General features: G+C 46.1%; 1 protein-coding gene across 1 annotated transcript; it reads right to left on the reverse strand.

Annotated features, from left to right (window-relative positions):
- Nucleotides 1-854: 854 nt before the first annotated feature.
- On the reverse strand, nt 855-13,480 carry DNAJC5 (DnaJ heat shock protein family (Hsp40) member C5). The gene is made up of 5 exons (XM_018559873.1): nt 13,456-13,480; nt 5,866-5,981; nt 3,771-3,984; nt 3,088-3,259; nt 855-1,540 (listed from the first exon to the last, which is right to left on the reverse strand). The coding sequence occupies exons 2-5, from the start codon at nt 5,970-5,972 to the stop codon at nt 1,437-1,439; spliced, it is 597 nt and encodes a 198-aa protein (XP_018415375.1). The 5' UTR covers nt 5,973-5,981; nt 13,456-13,480; the 3' UTR covers nt 855-1,436.
- Between the last annotated feature and the right edge of the window lie 3,564 nt (nt 13,481-17,044).

The following is a 17,044-nucleotide window of genomic DNA, read 5'->3' on the forward strand; positions in this document are numbered from 1 at the left end:
TACATTACCAGTAACTCCGTACTTCTAGCTTAAGTGTACGTCCAGACAAAACTTATGCCCGGTCAAAACAGAAGCTTTCCCCAACGCCATAAAGAAAACTATAAATGCCCTTTTTTTTTTTTTTTTTTTTAGCAGAGTAGGGGAAGGCTAAAACCCCTGTCAGCTTTCTATTGCTATCTGTGTGCCTGTTACAGATTTCCCCTCACTTCCGGTCTGGTAAAACCGTTGGCAGTAATGGAAGTAAAAAGCCAACAAGGGTTCTAAACCTTTCCCACTCTAAAACTAAAAGAAAAAGTTTTGGCTGGACTTACACTTCCTTGGCTCCCTGTGCCACTTGGGAACACCAAAAGTGGGTTCTCTGCACCGGAGATCACAGCCCCGCCCACTAAGGTGTCTTACCCTTTCTGCTGGATGTTAAGAGGCCACAAAAGGATTGCCACTAAGGAAGTGTTAGGATTACTGGTCCTGGAGATCTGTATGCACAGAATAGCAGAAAGGGCGATGGTCACCCTATAGCTAAAATATCAATTTTGAGAGAACTGACCTTTGAAAAAGTCATGTTCTACAAAAGCCGACAATTTCCAGCCAGCAAAAGCTGCATTTGAGGAATGATACTCCCTAAACTCGGGGTGGGGAACCTCCGGCCCTCCAGCTGTGGTGAAACTACAAGTCCTATGAGGCATTGCAAGATTCACACAGCCACAGGCATAACTCCCAGACACAGATGCATCATGGGATTTGTAGTTTCACCACAGCTGGAGGGCGGGAGGTTCCCCAGCCCTGAGCCTAAACCATCAGAAACAGTAAAGATTATAATGCACAGCAACAAAACCATGTTTTCTGTATCTCCCTTTCCACGCCAGGAGAAATCGTCAGACTAGCCAGCGTCCCATCATTTGCGCACAACAGAGCTGGCTTTTGCCGATCACGCACTCTTTCACACACGCAGACTACAATGTGACATACGGTTAAAACTCATCTTGAGGGGTGGCTGTCCGGTGGCCGCTACAACAGGAAGTGACTGTCGAGGACGAGTTTGCTTCCTGTTGAGCTGACCTGGAATATGGTACACGGACTGCAAACTCCTCCTCTATGGAGGGGAGTGGAGGCAAGGGAAGTTTCACGCTCCGGCACAACAGGGGTCGAGACAGAAGGAACAGAAGGGAGGGGTGCAGAAGTAACAGGTCCCCATTACAAAAATATACCCATTAAAAACTAGACTTGAACAAAAAATAAATTAAAAAGATTTGATCATGGAGGGTGGGCGGAAAGGTGAGTGGTGAGCATGCGCCTTTCTCCCCAGCCAGGGGAGGAGATAATAGCTGGTCAGATGAGGGAGGATTTTGGGGGGACATGTTTACACAGGGGGCTGTAGGGTTCAATTCAGTTCTCCCCCCTCCTCTCTATTCCTAGTGAACCGGGGGCCCCACACACGCTCAGTTGAATGCTTTGGTGTGGTAGCTGACGTGGGAGTCGGTGGTGAGCTGTGTGGTCTCGGTGGCAGAGCTAGGCTGTACCATCACTGGGATATCAGAGGTATCTGAAAAGAGGAAGGACAAAGTTTTAGAGTCTGTTCAGTTTAAAGTGTATCTAAACCCAAAAATGTTATATATAGCAGCTTTGCAGGCCTCAGGGCCAGTTCACACCACAAAGAGTGCGTTCCACAGGATTCGGCCTTTGGAACGCAACCCGGCTGGTTCCCTGCATTCAGGGGCGGGAGGGGGCATTGAAGTCAATAGCACCGCAGCCACGCCCCCCGCCCGCAGTGCGATTGCCGGCACCTGAACGTGTGGCACATTAGCGTCTGCGTTCCGGGCAAGTGCGATCTGCAAAAATAGTGCATGCAGCATTTCTGCAGATCGCACTGGACTGAAACGCGGGCACTAATGTGCCACGCGTTTGGGTGCTGGTGATCGCACTGCGGGCGGGGGGCGTGGCTGCGGTGCTATTGACTTCAATGCACCGCCACGCCCCCTCCTGCAGGGAGCTGGCTGGGTTGCGTTCCAGAGGAATACACTCTTTGTGGTGTCAACCGGCCCTGAGATGTGGTGGCTGCATTAAGCTTTCTTTATTTCAAGCTTTGTTTTTTTATTTTATTTGCACCTGGTGGTCCTGCCAGTAATGCAATAAACTAAAAATCCCCCCTCTACCCCTAAATAGAACAAACATTAGCATCTCTGCCAAAGTGAAATTCACTTAAGGCCTCATTCACACGAGAAACGGCCGGCGCGTACAGCTCCGTGCTGCATGCGTGGCCGTATCGGGCAGCTCCCGGGAAGGACAGGTGCTGCGTGTGATTAGAACGCAGCCCCTGTCCAACTCTATGGGAGTACGTGGCAGTACGCCGCCCTACGGTCACCAGCCCTGCATGTCCATACTCAGAATGGATCCTGTCTGCGTCCGAGTCGGGACACGCGCACTTTGGGTGAGCGTAGGGCAGCGTGTGGCCGCATACTCCCATAGAGGACAGGGAATGCAGACTAATGGCACGCAGTACCTGTCCTTCCCGGGAGCTGCCCAGAACGGCCGTGCACGCAGCACGGATCTGTACGTTCCGGCCTTTTCTCGTGTGAATGAGGCCTAAACAATACAAAAGTTCAAAAGTGCACTGTGCTTAAAAATTGATACTAAATATAAAAAATATATCCATAAATCCTTATAGCATTCAAAGATAGGGAATACACCGATCCTGCCGTGCATTTACAATATCCCTTAAAACAATCAATTCACACCAATAGAGGTACAACTGTGTTATAAAAGTGCATAACACTCAAAATTCTATTATGTCCACGTATAAAATATATAGGTCATAACATACAAAGTGATAAATGAAGAAACTGTTCTACTGTATGAGGTCCCAATGAATGTGTCAAGGAAATGTGCAAAACCATGTGCTTCAGCAAAAATAATGTGAATCACTCTCCACTTCCCCTTCGTGTGTGCCGTATGAACTTCCTCACACTGCACTCACCCAAAAAGTTAGACCGTCGGTAATAATGCTCAAAGAACGGAGAAAGAATAAACGTAATAATGTAATTGCAATGACAATTCATCCAGAGAACTGACGGTTTTTCAGGAGTCGCTCACCCTGTTCGTCGTTTTGCACCTGTGCCTCCAGGTCTTCGGGTGACACGTAGAAGTCTGTGTCCTCTGCCTCGGGAGGCCGGGGTTTACACTTCCCGCAGCAGCAATTACAGCAACAGCACAGACAGCAGCAGCAGTAACAGCCTGTGATCAGGCCGCAGAACATGAAGAGGGCCTGGGGAGAGACACAGACAGGTACCACTTTAAAGACCATCCAAAAAATAAATGTGTTCACCTACAACAGTCCCAACCTTTTTTTTTTCCCCAGTGCATCTGATTCCTGCTTCTCTCAGTGCCGGTATATGGCTACTTTACCCCTAAAGAGACCCTGTCACCTGTCTATTCGAGGCAAAGTAACAGGGTCTGTGTAAAGCCCGCTGTGTTTTAATTAGAGAATTGGGCTTTAAAAATAAATGACAACAAAAAGGATAAAGGGAAGTTGACACAGCAATGGATTTTTTTCCCCTGAAATGAGACAAATGCTTTACAACTAACCCCCCCCCCCGATTCAGCAAAACACTACAGAAATATATCTCAAAAACTTATCTACAGGGCCCTAACGAATTGAAACTTGACTCTTCCAGACATTGATACAGCCATGGGACATTGCAGGCCTTGTGGCCCATATATCCTGCCCACTGTGCTTCTATAAACTGCCCACCAGTCTTTCTACCCCTGCCTCTCACCTTCGCCCACCAGCTGGACAGCACAAAGTATGTGTTGACATTCTCCTCCCCGAACTGTTCGGCCACGTAGAGGCCGAGGGACCCGTACTTGTCGTAGATGTTGCGCTTCGTGCAGTCTGTCAGGATACCGTGTGCGTTGTTGATCTCCTTGAACTTCTCGGATGCTTCTGGGTTATCCGGGTTCTTGTCCGGGTGATATTTCAGAGCTAACTTCCTGCAACGTGAACAACAGGGAAAAGATCAGCCCTTGCTGGGACTTCCTGGAGGGACACAGCTCTTAACATAAGCCTCCATGTTTTTTATGATCTGTTTACTTTAATCTGATCGCCTTCACATTTATATTAAACAAACATGAAAGAGATAATTCAATGGGGGCACATTTTTAGGGGTCTGGGTTACAACTTCGGACATGTTTATGTTCCAATGGTGGTGGTCTGTGCCTTCCTGTCCCAATGATGACCGCCCCCTCCATTTCTAGTATAGGTGTCAAAGGAAATAAGGAAAAATAATAAAATGACAAAATATGTAAGTCATTCCCACTCTATCCACCATTAAAGGAGAATTATGAGGCGAGTGAAAATCACTCACCCTCATAGTTCGAGCCGATGTGTGACAAAAAAAATGTCACACGTCGGCTCAATAGATCGGGAAGTGAGCGAACACAGACTGCCGCAGACAGTCAGTCATGGCTCTTTGCAGGGATTCCCCCCCTCCCCGATCCTCTGGCGCTGACTGGCGGAACGCACTGGGGAGGGGGCGGGTACAGCTGGCTCTGCCTCTAGATAGGCAGAGCCAGCTGTCACTCACGCAGCTGGGGATCTCGACAGTAATGTCGGGATCTGTCCCTGCTGCAGCGGTCTCAGTATACTGCGAGCTTTAGCTCGCGATATACTGAGCTTTGGGTCACGGGAGGACGCTAGTATATGTCCTCCCGTGACCCTTAAAAGAACTATGGGGAAAAACACTTACCCTATAGTTCTCTTTTAAGGGAAAAAAAAAGGACTTGTGTTTGGCTTCCTGCACACACCACAGAGTTTAAAGGGACAGTCCACTATTAGTGATACAGGTGGACAGAGATACATCTTTTACATTACCCTTTGAACTGCAGCAATGAGACCTTCCTAGCTAAAGACTGAAGTCACTAAATGATGGAGGAAGTACACAGGGCTTACCCCTCTAGCTTATGTGTTGTCACAGGAACAGAATACAAGTCCAGACATTGAATGAGAATGCATTGCAGGACGTACACAGGGCTTACCCCTCTAGCTTATGTGTTGTCACAGGAACAGAATACAAGTCCAGACATTGAATGAGAATGCATTGCAGGACGTACACAGGGCTTACCCCTCTAGCTTATGTGTTGTCACAGGAACAGACTACAAGTCCAGACATTGAATGAGAATGTATTGCAGGACGTACACAGGGCTTACCCCTCTAGCTTATGTGTTGTCACAGGAACAGACTACAAGTCCAGACATTGAATGAGAATGTATTGCAGGAAGTACACAGGGCTTACTCCTCTAGCTTATGTGTTGCTACTGGAACAGACTACAAGTCCAGCCATTGAATGAGAATGTATTGCAGGAAGTACACAGGGCTTACTCCTCTAGCTTATGTGTTGTCACAGGAACAGACTACAAGTCCAGACATTGAATGAGAATGTATTGCAGGAAGTACACAGGGCTTACTCCTCTAGCTTATGTGTTGTCACAGGAACAGACTACAAGTCCAGACATTGAATGAGAATGTATTGCAGGAAGTACACAGGATTATGGGCAATAACAGGTTTGTATCTCTTCACCTTGTGCCTTCGTCCACACTACTTGTCAATCAAAGCAACTGTCCTAGCGGGCAGACAGACCAGGAATGTGAGGAGCCCAAGTCCTCCCACTGCAGTCATAATTACGTTGCCGCTCATATCCTAAAACTGCAAAGGGGCCGTCACATGACCGGCGGTCCAGGGAAGTAGCAGGCATAGCAGCCAACGGTCTTATTAACAGGAAATCAAGAACAGTCAGATCTATTAAATGCTTTTACATTTCTGGCCAGGGTTCAGCTTAAAAAGGTACATTAGTACATTTGGCAGCACCCTCACCTGTAACATTTTTTGATGTCATCGGCTGTGGCATTTTTGTCTAGTCCCAGAACGCGATACAGCGACTCCCCGGAGGTGGAGAGGGAGCGTTGCCTCTGGTCCGCCATCCTTGCTCACTACAGGAAAAAGGCAGAATATGTCATAAAATTCAGCGAACCTTTGAAAGTGTAAGAAGGTGAAACATTAAGCCGGGTGGATAATGGATTGCTGGGTGCATAGACTGTGAATGGACTGCTGCAACTGCTTCTATATCCTGTGTAAAGAACTTTGAAAAGTGCTATATATATATATATATATATAACTAAGACGGCCAACGCACAGATCTTATCTCAAATCTTATTTACTGCATTTATGAGTGCAGTACATAGGAACTGAGATAAGACCTGTGCTCATGACCCTTGCACATAAGGGTCACAGCCGTTTTCACTAGATTAATGCAAACGTTCCATTTCCTGGATTCTAGCACCGCCAAAGCCGGGTATACTCGGAGCCAATTTCGGATGACTCCGGCTGGAATTAGTGGGTGGCCCTATATGCCGACTCCCATCTGACTGCATCCAATCAGATTCAGGCACTGGTTAGACAGCCGGCGGGTCGACTGTCAAAATACAATAGCTGCAGCAGGAGAGCAGGAGCATCTCAGTGTGGATAGAGGAATCCCCCTGAAAGCTGAATGAAAACAGAGAACACCCAGCTCCTGCCCCACAGATTAAAGTGTATTTAAACCAGGGATGCGCCGATACTTTTCGAGTACCAGTGCAGATACTTGGCATTTTCATGAGAACTACCAGGGTTGCAGCGGTTGCAGCTGGGACCTGGCTCTGGCGCTCCACCATTGTCCTGAAATCATTAGTCTGTATTGTTTCAGAAAAACTGTCACATGACAATAAACAAAAATGTATCAGTACTCGTACTTGTAAGTACTCGGCAAGTACCAGTACTCGTACTCGCAAAACTGGTATCTGTGCATCCCTTTATTTATATTTATAAAAACAAAATCGGTCATTAAAACAGAGATGTACAAATCCCGGGAGCTCCGTGTGCTCCTTACAAATGACAGCTGCCTCCTAACTTTTACATTTCTCTCTAGTCTAGTCTTGGAGCTCAAAAGTATCTCTACATGTACTTGGTATCTGTGCATCACTAATTTAAACCCAAGAAAGTATATTGCAGGTTACCAGTCCTTAGATGTGGCTGCAGTGATTTTTTTTTCCCACCGTTTTCCCCTTTTTTTTTCCACCTGGAGAGCCTGCAAATAACGCACTTCCTGTCCCTTTGTGTCTACACAATTTCCACTGTGCCAGGGTTGGTGAAACTACAAATCTCATGCATGCATGCGTCTCTGGGAGTCATGCCAATGGCTGTGACAATCTTGCAATGCCTCATGGGATTTGTAGTTCCACAACAGCTGGAGGGCCGGAGTTTGCCCGCACCTGCTCCATGGAATGTAGTTTTAGCACAGCTGGAGTGCCAAGGTTGCCTACCCCTGCTCTATGGTATCTATGGGTGTAGCCATGATGGTCCAAAAGTTTGGACTTTGCCTTTGCTCATCTCCATTACATGTCAGCTTGATGGGATTAGTAGGTTACGCAATAAAGAGAAGTATGTAAGTGTTTACAGTTCAGCACACAGGAAGCTACAAGGACATTGGATTTCTGGAAAGATCAACTGGCTATTTTCTGCAACCGCCCCAACATCTAAAGACTGGTAAGCTGCAATATATTACATTTTGGGTATTGGCTTTACATACGCTTAAAGGTCAACTCCATCCAATCTAATATATTTTAGCTTTGCATGATTGCCGGCATGTTGAATCACGCTTTGACTTCTTATATGAAAAATTTCAGTTTCTTTAAAGGGTAATTCCACTTTCCCAGGGAAAATTTGCAAAATGGAATTACTGCCAACAACCTGCCCCCTCTCCCGCCCACCAGCAGACCTTGAACCGAACGCTCCTTCCCCTCCATGGCTGCCGGTGCACTATCTATACTTCATACACAGCAGCGCAGCCGTGCATTAGGTATTTCAAATTAAAATGCAAATTGCTAACAATCATTGGTCAGCGAAGTCACCTGACCGCACTGACCAATGAGAAGCGCTTCTTAGCAAAAAAACAATTCTTATTGGTCATGGTCGGAAGCGCTTCTTGTTGGTCAGGTGACCTGTACTGACCAATGACTGCGTGCAATTTGCGACCAACATTTGCTATACCGAGTGCAGGGCAGCGCTGCTGTGTAAGGGAGTACAGATAGGCCACTGGCAGCAACGGAGGGGAAGGAGCATCAACGAGGAGAGGAGGGCAGATTGGTGGCGGTAATTACATTTCCCCAAATCTGCCTGGGAAAGTGGAATTACCCTTTAAACTGTCAAGACTAATACAGTGCCCCCCCCCCCGGAATAATTAGAATATCGTGCAAAAGTAATAGCAGTAAGTGCTGCAAAAGGGGCCCAAACCAAGTACTGAGTACATATGCATGCTTGTACTTTTCAGAGGTCCGATATTGTTCTATGTACAATCCTTGTTTTATTGATTGCATGTAATAATCTACTTTTTTGAGGTTGTGGATTTGGGGTTCTTGGGGTTTTCATGAGCTGTAAGCCATAATCATCACAATGATGACAAATCACGGCTTGAACTATCTTGCTTTGCATGTAATGAGTCTCTCTCATATATTAGTTTCACCTTTTAAGTTGCATTAGTGAAATAAATGAACTTGCACGATATTCTAATTATTCGAGTTTCACCTGTATAAGGAGGAAGTGGGGGGATTCTGGCCGCACAGTTCTACATGTTGCTCTCCACATGGTGAAGGGATAAGAAATTGAGCAAAGCAACAAACGCTCAGCCATAATGTCCTCAGTTAGGGTTTTAAATCCCCTCAGGACTAGTCTTCCTAATGACCCACCACTCCTCCTCCCAGCCATCTGCTACTCCTTGTAGTACAACTCATGGTCTGCCGCGAATACAAGCAACCTGCGGCCTGGACTGTGTTATCTAAGGATCAGAGGTGGTGGTAAAGTGTTGTACCATGCTAGTCCTAGACAGCAGCAGAAAAGTAAAAACGTGGCTCATTGGCTAACAAAATATACCATGCATGTAAGCAACCTCGGCACTCCAGCTTTTGTCGAACTACAAGTACCATTAAGCATCGCCCGACTCTGACAGACACAGGCATGACCCCCAGAGGCAGAGACATGATGGGATCTGTAGTTCCAGCACAGCTGTAGTGCCAAGGTTGCCTACCCCCGGAATATATTATGGGGCGCCAGCTTTTGGAAACCCTCAGCTTCCTTCTTCAGACACCGGTGGGACTCCAGTAAGATATCTCCAAGAATATTCTCCGTCTCCTTGCACTGTTAGGACTATTACAAAGCACCAAAACATGACCCTGCCTGCCTGCAGAACACCAATGGGGACACACACAAACCTGTCAAGCAAATTAGCGGCCCGACTGGACACAAATCAGAGAATCAGGCTGCTTCTGATTTAGCAGTTTTTCTATGTAATTCCAACCCCAGAGCCTGCGATCCAACCCAAACTCTTCTGCAATAACACCTCCTTATGTGCTGATCACAAGCTGAGAATGCCCAGCTCGGTGTACATTCTCAGCGTGTCTGTGTTGTCATGACCTCCATGCAAAATGTCACCCCGGGCCTGCCAATCAACATGGCTAAAGATGCCAAACCCAGAAGAAGACCGGGGGGGTGAGATGTGGGCGCACGCCAACGAGGGAGCTTGTAAAGTTGCGTTGCTGGAGGGGAGGGGGTATAGCCAACTTTAGCTCTGCTTTAGGTGGAACTTAGACAATTAAATACTCCTTTAATGGGGAACAAAAGGCACCAAACACTAACAATCACTGTGGCAATCGCTAATCCATAAACCCATGGTCACATGGTCAAATCACTAGGCATTTCATCACATTATTACTATAGTTGCATGTTAACTCTTCTGTCCCATATCCATTGGTGGAGTTCCATGGACAGTTCTATGGTATTCGTCTCACTCTTCATGCTGAAGTACATCAAGAATGAAGTACATCAAGAATGCACAAGGAAGAGTGTGACCGCTACAACTGCAGCAACCAGAGTAAAACTCCTATAGAAAGATATTATGACCAGGGCCCCCAACACATAAAAGGAACGGAATTCTATTGACATCTACTCCCATACAGAGATATACAGCTTTGTGTGGACTGATCTGTAAATCTCAGACTACCCTCTACATTCGCTGGTTGGAGATATAGGATGGTACATGCATTATTCTGAATACTGCTAAATATAGATATAGGATGGCACATGCATTATTCCAAATACTGCTAAATACAGATATAGGATGGCACATGCATTATTCCAAATACTGCTAAATACAGATATAGGATGGCACATGCATTATTCCAAATACTGCTAAATACAGATATAGGATGGCACATGCATTATTCCAAATACTGCTAAATACAGATATAGGATGGCACATGCATTATTCCAAATACTGCTAAATACAGATATAGGATGGCACATGCATTATTCCAAATACTGCTAAATACAGATATAGGATGGCACATGCATTATTCCAAATACTGCTAAATACAGATATAGGATGGCACATGCATTATTCCAAATACTGCTAAATACAGATATAGGATGGCACATGCATTATTCCAAATACTGCTAAATACAGATATAGGATGGCACATGCATTATTCCAAATACTGCTAAATACAGATATAGGATGGCACATGCATTATTCCAAATACTGCTAAATACAGATATAGGATGGCACATGCATTATTCCAAATACTGCTAAATACAGATATAGGATGGCACATGCATTATTCCAAATACTGCTAAATACAGATATAGGATGGCACATGCATTATTCCAAATACTGCTAAATACAGATATAGGATGGCACATGCATTATTCCAAATACTGCTAAATACAGATATAGGATGGCACATGCATTATTCCAAATACTGCTAAATACAGATATAGGATGGCACATGCATTATTCCAAATACTGCTAAATACAGATATAGGATGGCACATGCATTATTCCAAATACTGCTAAATACAGATATAGGATGGCACATGCATTATTCCAAATACTGCTAAATACAGATATAGGATGGCACATGCATTATTCCAAATACTGCTAAATACAGATATAGGATGGCACATGCATTATTCCAAATACTGCTAAATACAGATATAGGATGGCACATGCATTATTCCAAATACTGCTAAATACAGATATAGGATGGCACATGCATTATTCCAAATACTGCTAAATACAGATATAGGATGGCACATGCATTATTCCAAATACTGCTAAATACAGATATAGGATGGCACATGCATTATTCCAAATACTGCTAAATACAGATATAGGATGGCACATGCATTATTCCAAATACTGCTAAATACAGATATAGGATGGCACATGCATTATTCCAAATACTGCTAAATACAGATATAGGATGGCACATGCATTATTCCAAATACTGCTAAATACAGATATAGGATGGCACATGCATTATTCCAAATACTGCTAAATACAGATATAGGATGGCACATGCATTATTCCAAATACTGCTAAATACAGATATAGGATGGCACATGCATTATTCCAAATACTGCTAAATACAGATATAGGATGGCACATGCATTATTCCGAATACTGCTAAATATACAATGCTGAGAGTTCAAAGTGTGTCATATATTATATATAAAGAGGTAAGCACATTAGGCCTGCAGACAAGAGGATAACAACTGCGATGATCTTGGCCTTATGGTAGTGACGGAGTTACGAGAGAGAGAGAGAGAGAGAGAGAGAGAGAGAGAGAGAGAGAGAGAAAGAGAGAAGAGACAAAACCTTTCGGAGATAATCCATTTTCTCGGAGATCCTTCCTTACAGACAGGAGCAGCCGATCACCGCTCTTCAGCTGCCACAGACCCCAGCAGCATCGTCTGCAGTGCAGCATGTACAGCCTTGTTCAATGGAGCATGTTCACTAAGGATGCCGACCAGCCAATGGGATTTATTCAATGACGTGCTGCATGCAGCAGCCTGTGGTGACCAATCGCAGGCCGGCTTCCAGAAGCTAATCTGTGGTTTACAGGACATCCCTACGCTTTTGCACTGCATTATTAAATAGGCCAGCGTGTAGTAGACTTTTATCTCTTGCAGAAAGGACGGCAAACCTAAAATCTTATCCCTGGGCAATGGTAATTTAAAAAAAAAAATGCTCACAGAAATTTTATAGCTTAAATCTATTTGAAGGTCTTTAGTTTATAAATAAATTTAAAAAAACACAGTTTTTTTATTTATTTAATTATAGCCCTCCCCCCCCACCGATATAACCCTAAAGGCCAACAGCATGCAAACAGACATTTCAGTTTTGGGTCTACACCAGCAGATTGAATCTACCTCCAGCTTCTGATATCACTGGATGCCTCCAACTTACACATTAGGGCCCATTCACACCGGATCCGTTGCGCTGTGATCCGTTTTTGAACGGAAGGACCCCAAAAAATTAATGAGTGTGAAAGGGGCTAGTTCACACCGAAAAAAAAAAAAGAAGTAGAACAGGCGCTACTTTTATTCAGTGCAATGCAACGGATCCGGTGTGAACTAGCCCCAATCATTTTCCGTTGCCCTTCCGTTACCTTCCATAGAAAAACGGGTCACAACACAACAGATGGGAAAGAAATTGCAAGTCAACGGACCCTCCGCTGACTTGCGCTTTCCTTCCGATTGCGTTGTGAATGCACCCTTAAAGTGACCCTGTTGCTTCAGAAAAAATAAACCCAACCTTACGCAGACAGTTGTGTGTGTGTCAGATGCCTGGACCCCCCCACCGTGGCTCCTCCTGCCAGACACTTTCTCATTAACAGGACACCTTAGAGATGTAGTGGCCGGTGGCAAAAACCATTGTGCCCAGCCGGGAGGGAGGGGCACACAATGTAACATACCTGGAAGTGGCATATACCAGTGGCACCAGTAAAGATTGGACCACCACACACTGGAAACCCAAATATAAAATCTCTTCTTATACAATGTGGCTCGGTTTTAATGCGTCAGGGTCGCTTTAAACCGACATCATTACAAGCCCAACCATCGGCTCTGTTAAAGGCTGAGACAGCTCGGTGGAGCTGGGAGTGCCAGTGTTCTGTCGAAATCTCCAACTCGTAACGTCACATCCGTTGGAGATTTCAACAAGATGGCGCTAGTGCGCGTGCGTCGGCTCCGGCAAATTTCCAAGCCTCGTCCACTTGCCCAATTGCCCTAAGTGTGCCTGTGCAGCCTCGCAATCCTCATCGAGTTCTCCAACTGGCATCACTGTCTTTGCCATTGGATGCCAAAGCAGGCGCACTAACGCAAATTTGAGAACACAATACTGTTCTTAGGTGGCCGCACAGACCCAAATTAGAGAACGTGATACTGCTCTTAGGTGACTGCGTAGGCACACTGACGGGAGTTGGAGATCTCGACAAGTTGGACATCTCCATAGAACACCGGTAAGGATAGATCACCCAAGGCAGTTATATCCCAGCAGAGCCATAATATGAAGATGCATATGGTTGAACTTACCAGCAAGCTGAGGAATATGAGGCATCAAGTCTTCAAATACGAGACCATGCAAATTACTTGCAAAAAAACACCAAAATCTGAAGGGGGCTCCTTGGAGGGTGAAGCAGGAGACGGACGGGTACTGTGTCAGGGTGAATCTGTCAGCCTCGTGTGACTGTATGAGTCAATGCAAAAACAGAAAATGAAAGACTTCGGCGATCAGCTTCCCCTTCTCCCACCCCACGGAAATCAATGCCGCTGTCAGAGCACATTGCCCTTCTGTGAAAGAGTAACGGGGCCCAGGCTGGGGTCATTAACCTCTTCCCTGCCGCGGTCTACTACGCTTCCATTAACAGGCTCTGGCGTTTGGGGAAATCAAGAGGCGTTTTATAGAAAAAGCCAAAATTGCAATGAGAGGGTCTCTGTCGTGAGAGAAACATGGAACCTGCAATTGCTGCCTGCTAGCTTGCTAGGCTGTCATGCTAATCCAATGGCTTCAAAGCTTTCTTAAAGCAGAACTCTGGGCAAATCAAACCTTAACCCTTGCAGTGGGGCTACCGCTGAACTGCAAGGGTTTACGGCTCGTTTGGTCTAGGGAGCTCAAATTAAAAAAAGTTATACTCACCCAGGCCACGATCCCGGCTTGCTCTTTGACCGGTGCCTTCAGCCTCACTTTCCCTACGCTCAGGTCCTGAGAGTCATCACGCTCAGTGTATAGAACATGAGGACACAGAGGGACCGAGCAGAGGAGGCAGGCTGGAGGGAGCGGTGTAGGAGCCAGCCAGGGTCGTAGTTCAGGGTGAGTATAACTGTTATTTTAGCTCCCTAGACAAAATCAGCACTTAACCCAGGGGTAGCCAAACTCTGGCCCTACAGCTGTGGTAAAACTACAAATCCCATGATGCATCTCTCTCACGAGAATCTTGCAATGCCTCATGGGATTTGTAGTTCCACCACAGCTGGAGGGCCGCAGTTTGGCTACCCCTGACTTAACACTTGAAGTACCCCCACTGGAAGGGTTAAGATTTCATTTGATCGGTGTTCTGCTTTAACCAAGAAGTCCCGGACTTCACCGGCTCAGTGATCTGAACTACTGAAAGCAGAGGATCAGCATGACGGCCAGGAAACCAGCATCATCAGAAGGCTCAGCAATGACGGAAGAGGTTTTCTGACATCTAAAAACACCAACTCCAGCCAGAACTTTTTTTATTTCATTTTTTTATAGAGCGGGAAAGGGTTAGCGTCTTTTGCTGGGGTTAGGGTTAAGGACAGGAAGTGACTGAAAAATAGGGATTACGACATAAACACACTATTTGCAGAGTTGAGAAGGCTTAAGGTGCCCATACACTGCTCCATTCTCGTACGAGAATCGCGGGAAATCCCGCGATCGTACGAGAATCGAGCAGTGTGAACGAAGACGTGCGACCGTTTCTACTGTACGGTCGCACGTCTTTTGTCTAAGGAGCACGCTAGAAAACCAGCCGAAAATCGTACGATTTTCGGCTGGTTAGAACGGTGCTCGGGAGACAAATGCCAGCCCGTTCAGCATTGCGGTCATCGGAAGCCGGCCCCTCAGGGGGGTGGGGCTTGCGATGATCGAGAGTACGATCTGCCTGTCCAAGATGGGCAGATCGTACGTTTTTTTAATCACTTTACAACCATCGCAAGACTAAGGTCTTGTGATGGTTGTACAGTGTATGGCCACCTTTAGAAATGCTGACCATTTGTAAAAAAAAATGTTTGTGGTCTGTACCTTCCTGTGCTGGCGACAACTGCACCCCCCAAAATCTTGTCACAGGGACAGGAAATAAGGGTAAATTTACTAATAGGTCACAGACAAATAAAAACCCTGGAGAACCTTTAACTCTTTACTGCTCAATCAAAATGAAACAAATGAAATATGTAACTGCGGGCCAGGCATTCCCAGCTCCGCCCATCAGTGTCCCTTTGCCGGCGTCGTACACATCCAGTCCATTCTAACTATGAAAGTCCATGATCAATCATGAGATTATTATTATTCTCCACCAACACTTCCATGGAGAGGTCTCTTTAAAGAACAAGATCCCACACACTGATCATCACTTCCCTACCGCCCCATATGTATGCCAAGTCCAAAGCTTGTTTAGGCGCCGACCCCATCTGACGCAGAGCTCTCACAGGGATCAATGGCATCAAATGACCTGGACCTGGCCATTGGCCCCACTTCACCCGGAGAGGAGATAATATGCCTCCCCATACCTGGGAGCATCAGGTATATCCTGAGGGCTCCAAAAGAGTGGCAATGGAGTATGGCGACGGGAAAGTATCAGCAAGCAGAACCAAGAGCAAGAGAACCTGTCACTAAACCCTGAATGTGCAAAGCAAAAGAACCTCTTAAATCTCCATAACAACAAGACCTTCAGAGGCAAAACCATCATGAAAAATATCATACGATGACATCTTTAGTCTGAGAAAGGTAACCGACGTCAAGCCCGCTGTGACGCTAAATTCAGAGGGATACAAACAGAAGAAGAGCTGGCCGCCCAACGCATTCCGCTGTAATAGTTTACTCAAGTTTGTACCACATGACGTGTTTCACCCAATCATCTCCATTGATCTCCAATATGAGCACGTCTGTATAAGCTCCTATTGGAGCGAGGACGTGCTCACAGCAGCAAGCACACGGCTCATTCCTTCCGAGCCATGAAGGAGTGTTGCTTCTTTTGTGTGTTCTAATTATGGATGCACCGATACCGATACTAGAATCGGTACAGATACCAAGTATTTGGGCAAGTAATCGTTCTTGCCCAAATGCTCTAATACCGGAACTTCCGGTCAGAGAAAGATTTCCTCTGACCGGCACTGCCGTAGGGGAACATGGACACGGCTTCCCATGCAATCAGGACGGCTCCATGCTGTTTGGCCAGGAAGCCAGTTTCCCAGCCAATCAGCAGAGAGCCGGCTTCCTGGCCAATCAAGAAGCCGTGCGGCGAGTAATGACCCGCCTCCCTGAGTGGCCGGGAAACTGGCTTCCCGTCCAATCAGCATCGAGCCGGCCGAACAGAATGGAGCTGACTTCCCGGCCAATCAGGAAGCCGGGAGGCGGATCATTACTCGCCGCCCGGCTTCCTGATTCACCGGCAAGCCAGCTCCATTCTGTTTGGCTGGGAGCCGGTTTCCCAGCCAATCAACATGGAGCCGGCTTCCCGGGCAAACCTCTGACCAGATTGCCCAGGGAAGCTGGCTCCATGGCAGCGGAAGCACAGGTATCGGTACTCAGTATCGGCAAGTAACGAAAGCAAAATATCGGTACTCGATACTGAAAAACTGGTATCAGTGCATCCCTAGTTCTAATTTCAGAGGGAAACACGGAGGAGGATTTACAAAGCCAATAAAAGGCAATAGCTAGCATCATTGACTAAAAGTTACAAATGGCTGACAGATTCCCTTTAATGTTTAAACCCGTTCCACCACCAGCAATAACATTCTTGCCCTTTAGCTTCAACGTTTTTGTGTTTTTATTATCACAACAGCAGAGCCTGCACATGATGCAGAGCGAATCTTCTACTGCACAAGGAAGCGGATACCAATAACCCGTACTCCCCGGCTTTGGCAAGAGATTGCCCTTCCA

This window comes from Nanorana parkeri, unplaced genomic scaffold (genome assembly GCF_000935625.1).
Source record: "Nanorana parkeri isolate BGI_ZX_2015 unplaced genomic scaffold, ASM93562v1 scaffold17, whole genome shotgun sequence".
Lineage (NCBI taxonomy): Eukaryota > Metazoa > Chordata > Amphibia > Anura > Dicroglossidae > Nanorana > Nanorana parkeri.

Bases quoted from the DNA above. Each gene is read 5' to 3' on its own strand.
- DNAJC5 (XM_018559873.1), bottom strand. From the start codon at position 5,972: ATGGCGGACCAGAGGCAACGCTCCCTCTCCACCTCCGGGGAGTCGCTG. The intron at 3,985-5,865 runs GTGAGGGTGCTG...TTCACGTTGCAG, and splicing joins GACATCAAAAAATGTTACAG to GAAGTTAGCTCTGAAATATC. The intron at 3,260-3,770 runs GTGAGAGGCAGG...GTCTCTCCCCAG, and splicing joins TGTCCAGCTGGTGGGCGAAG to GCCCTCTTCATGTTCTGCGG.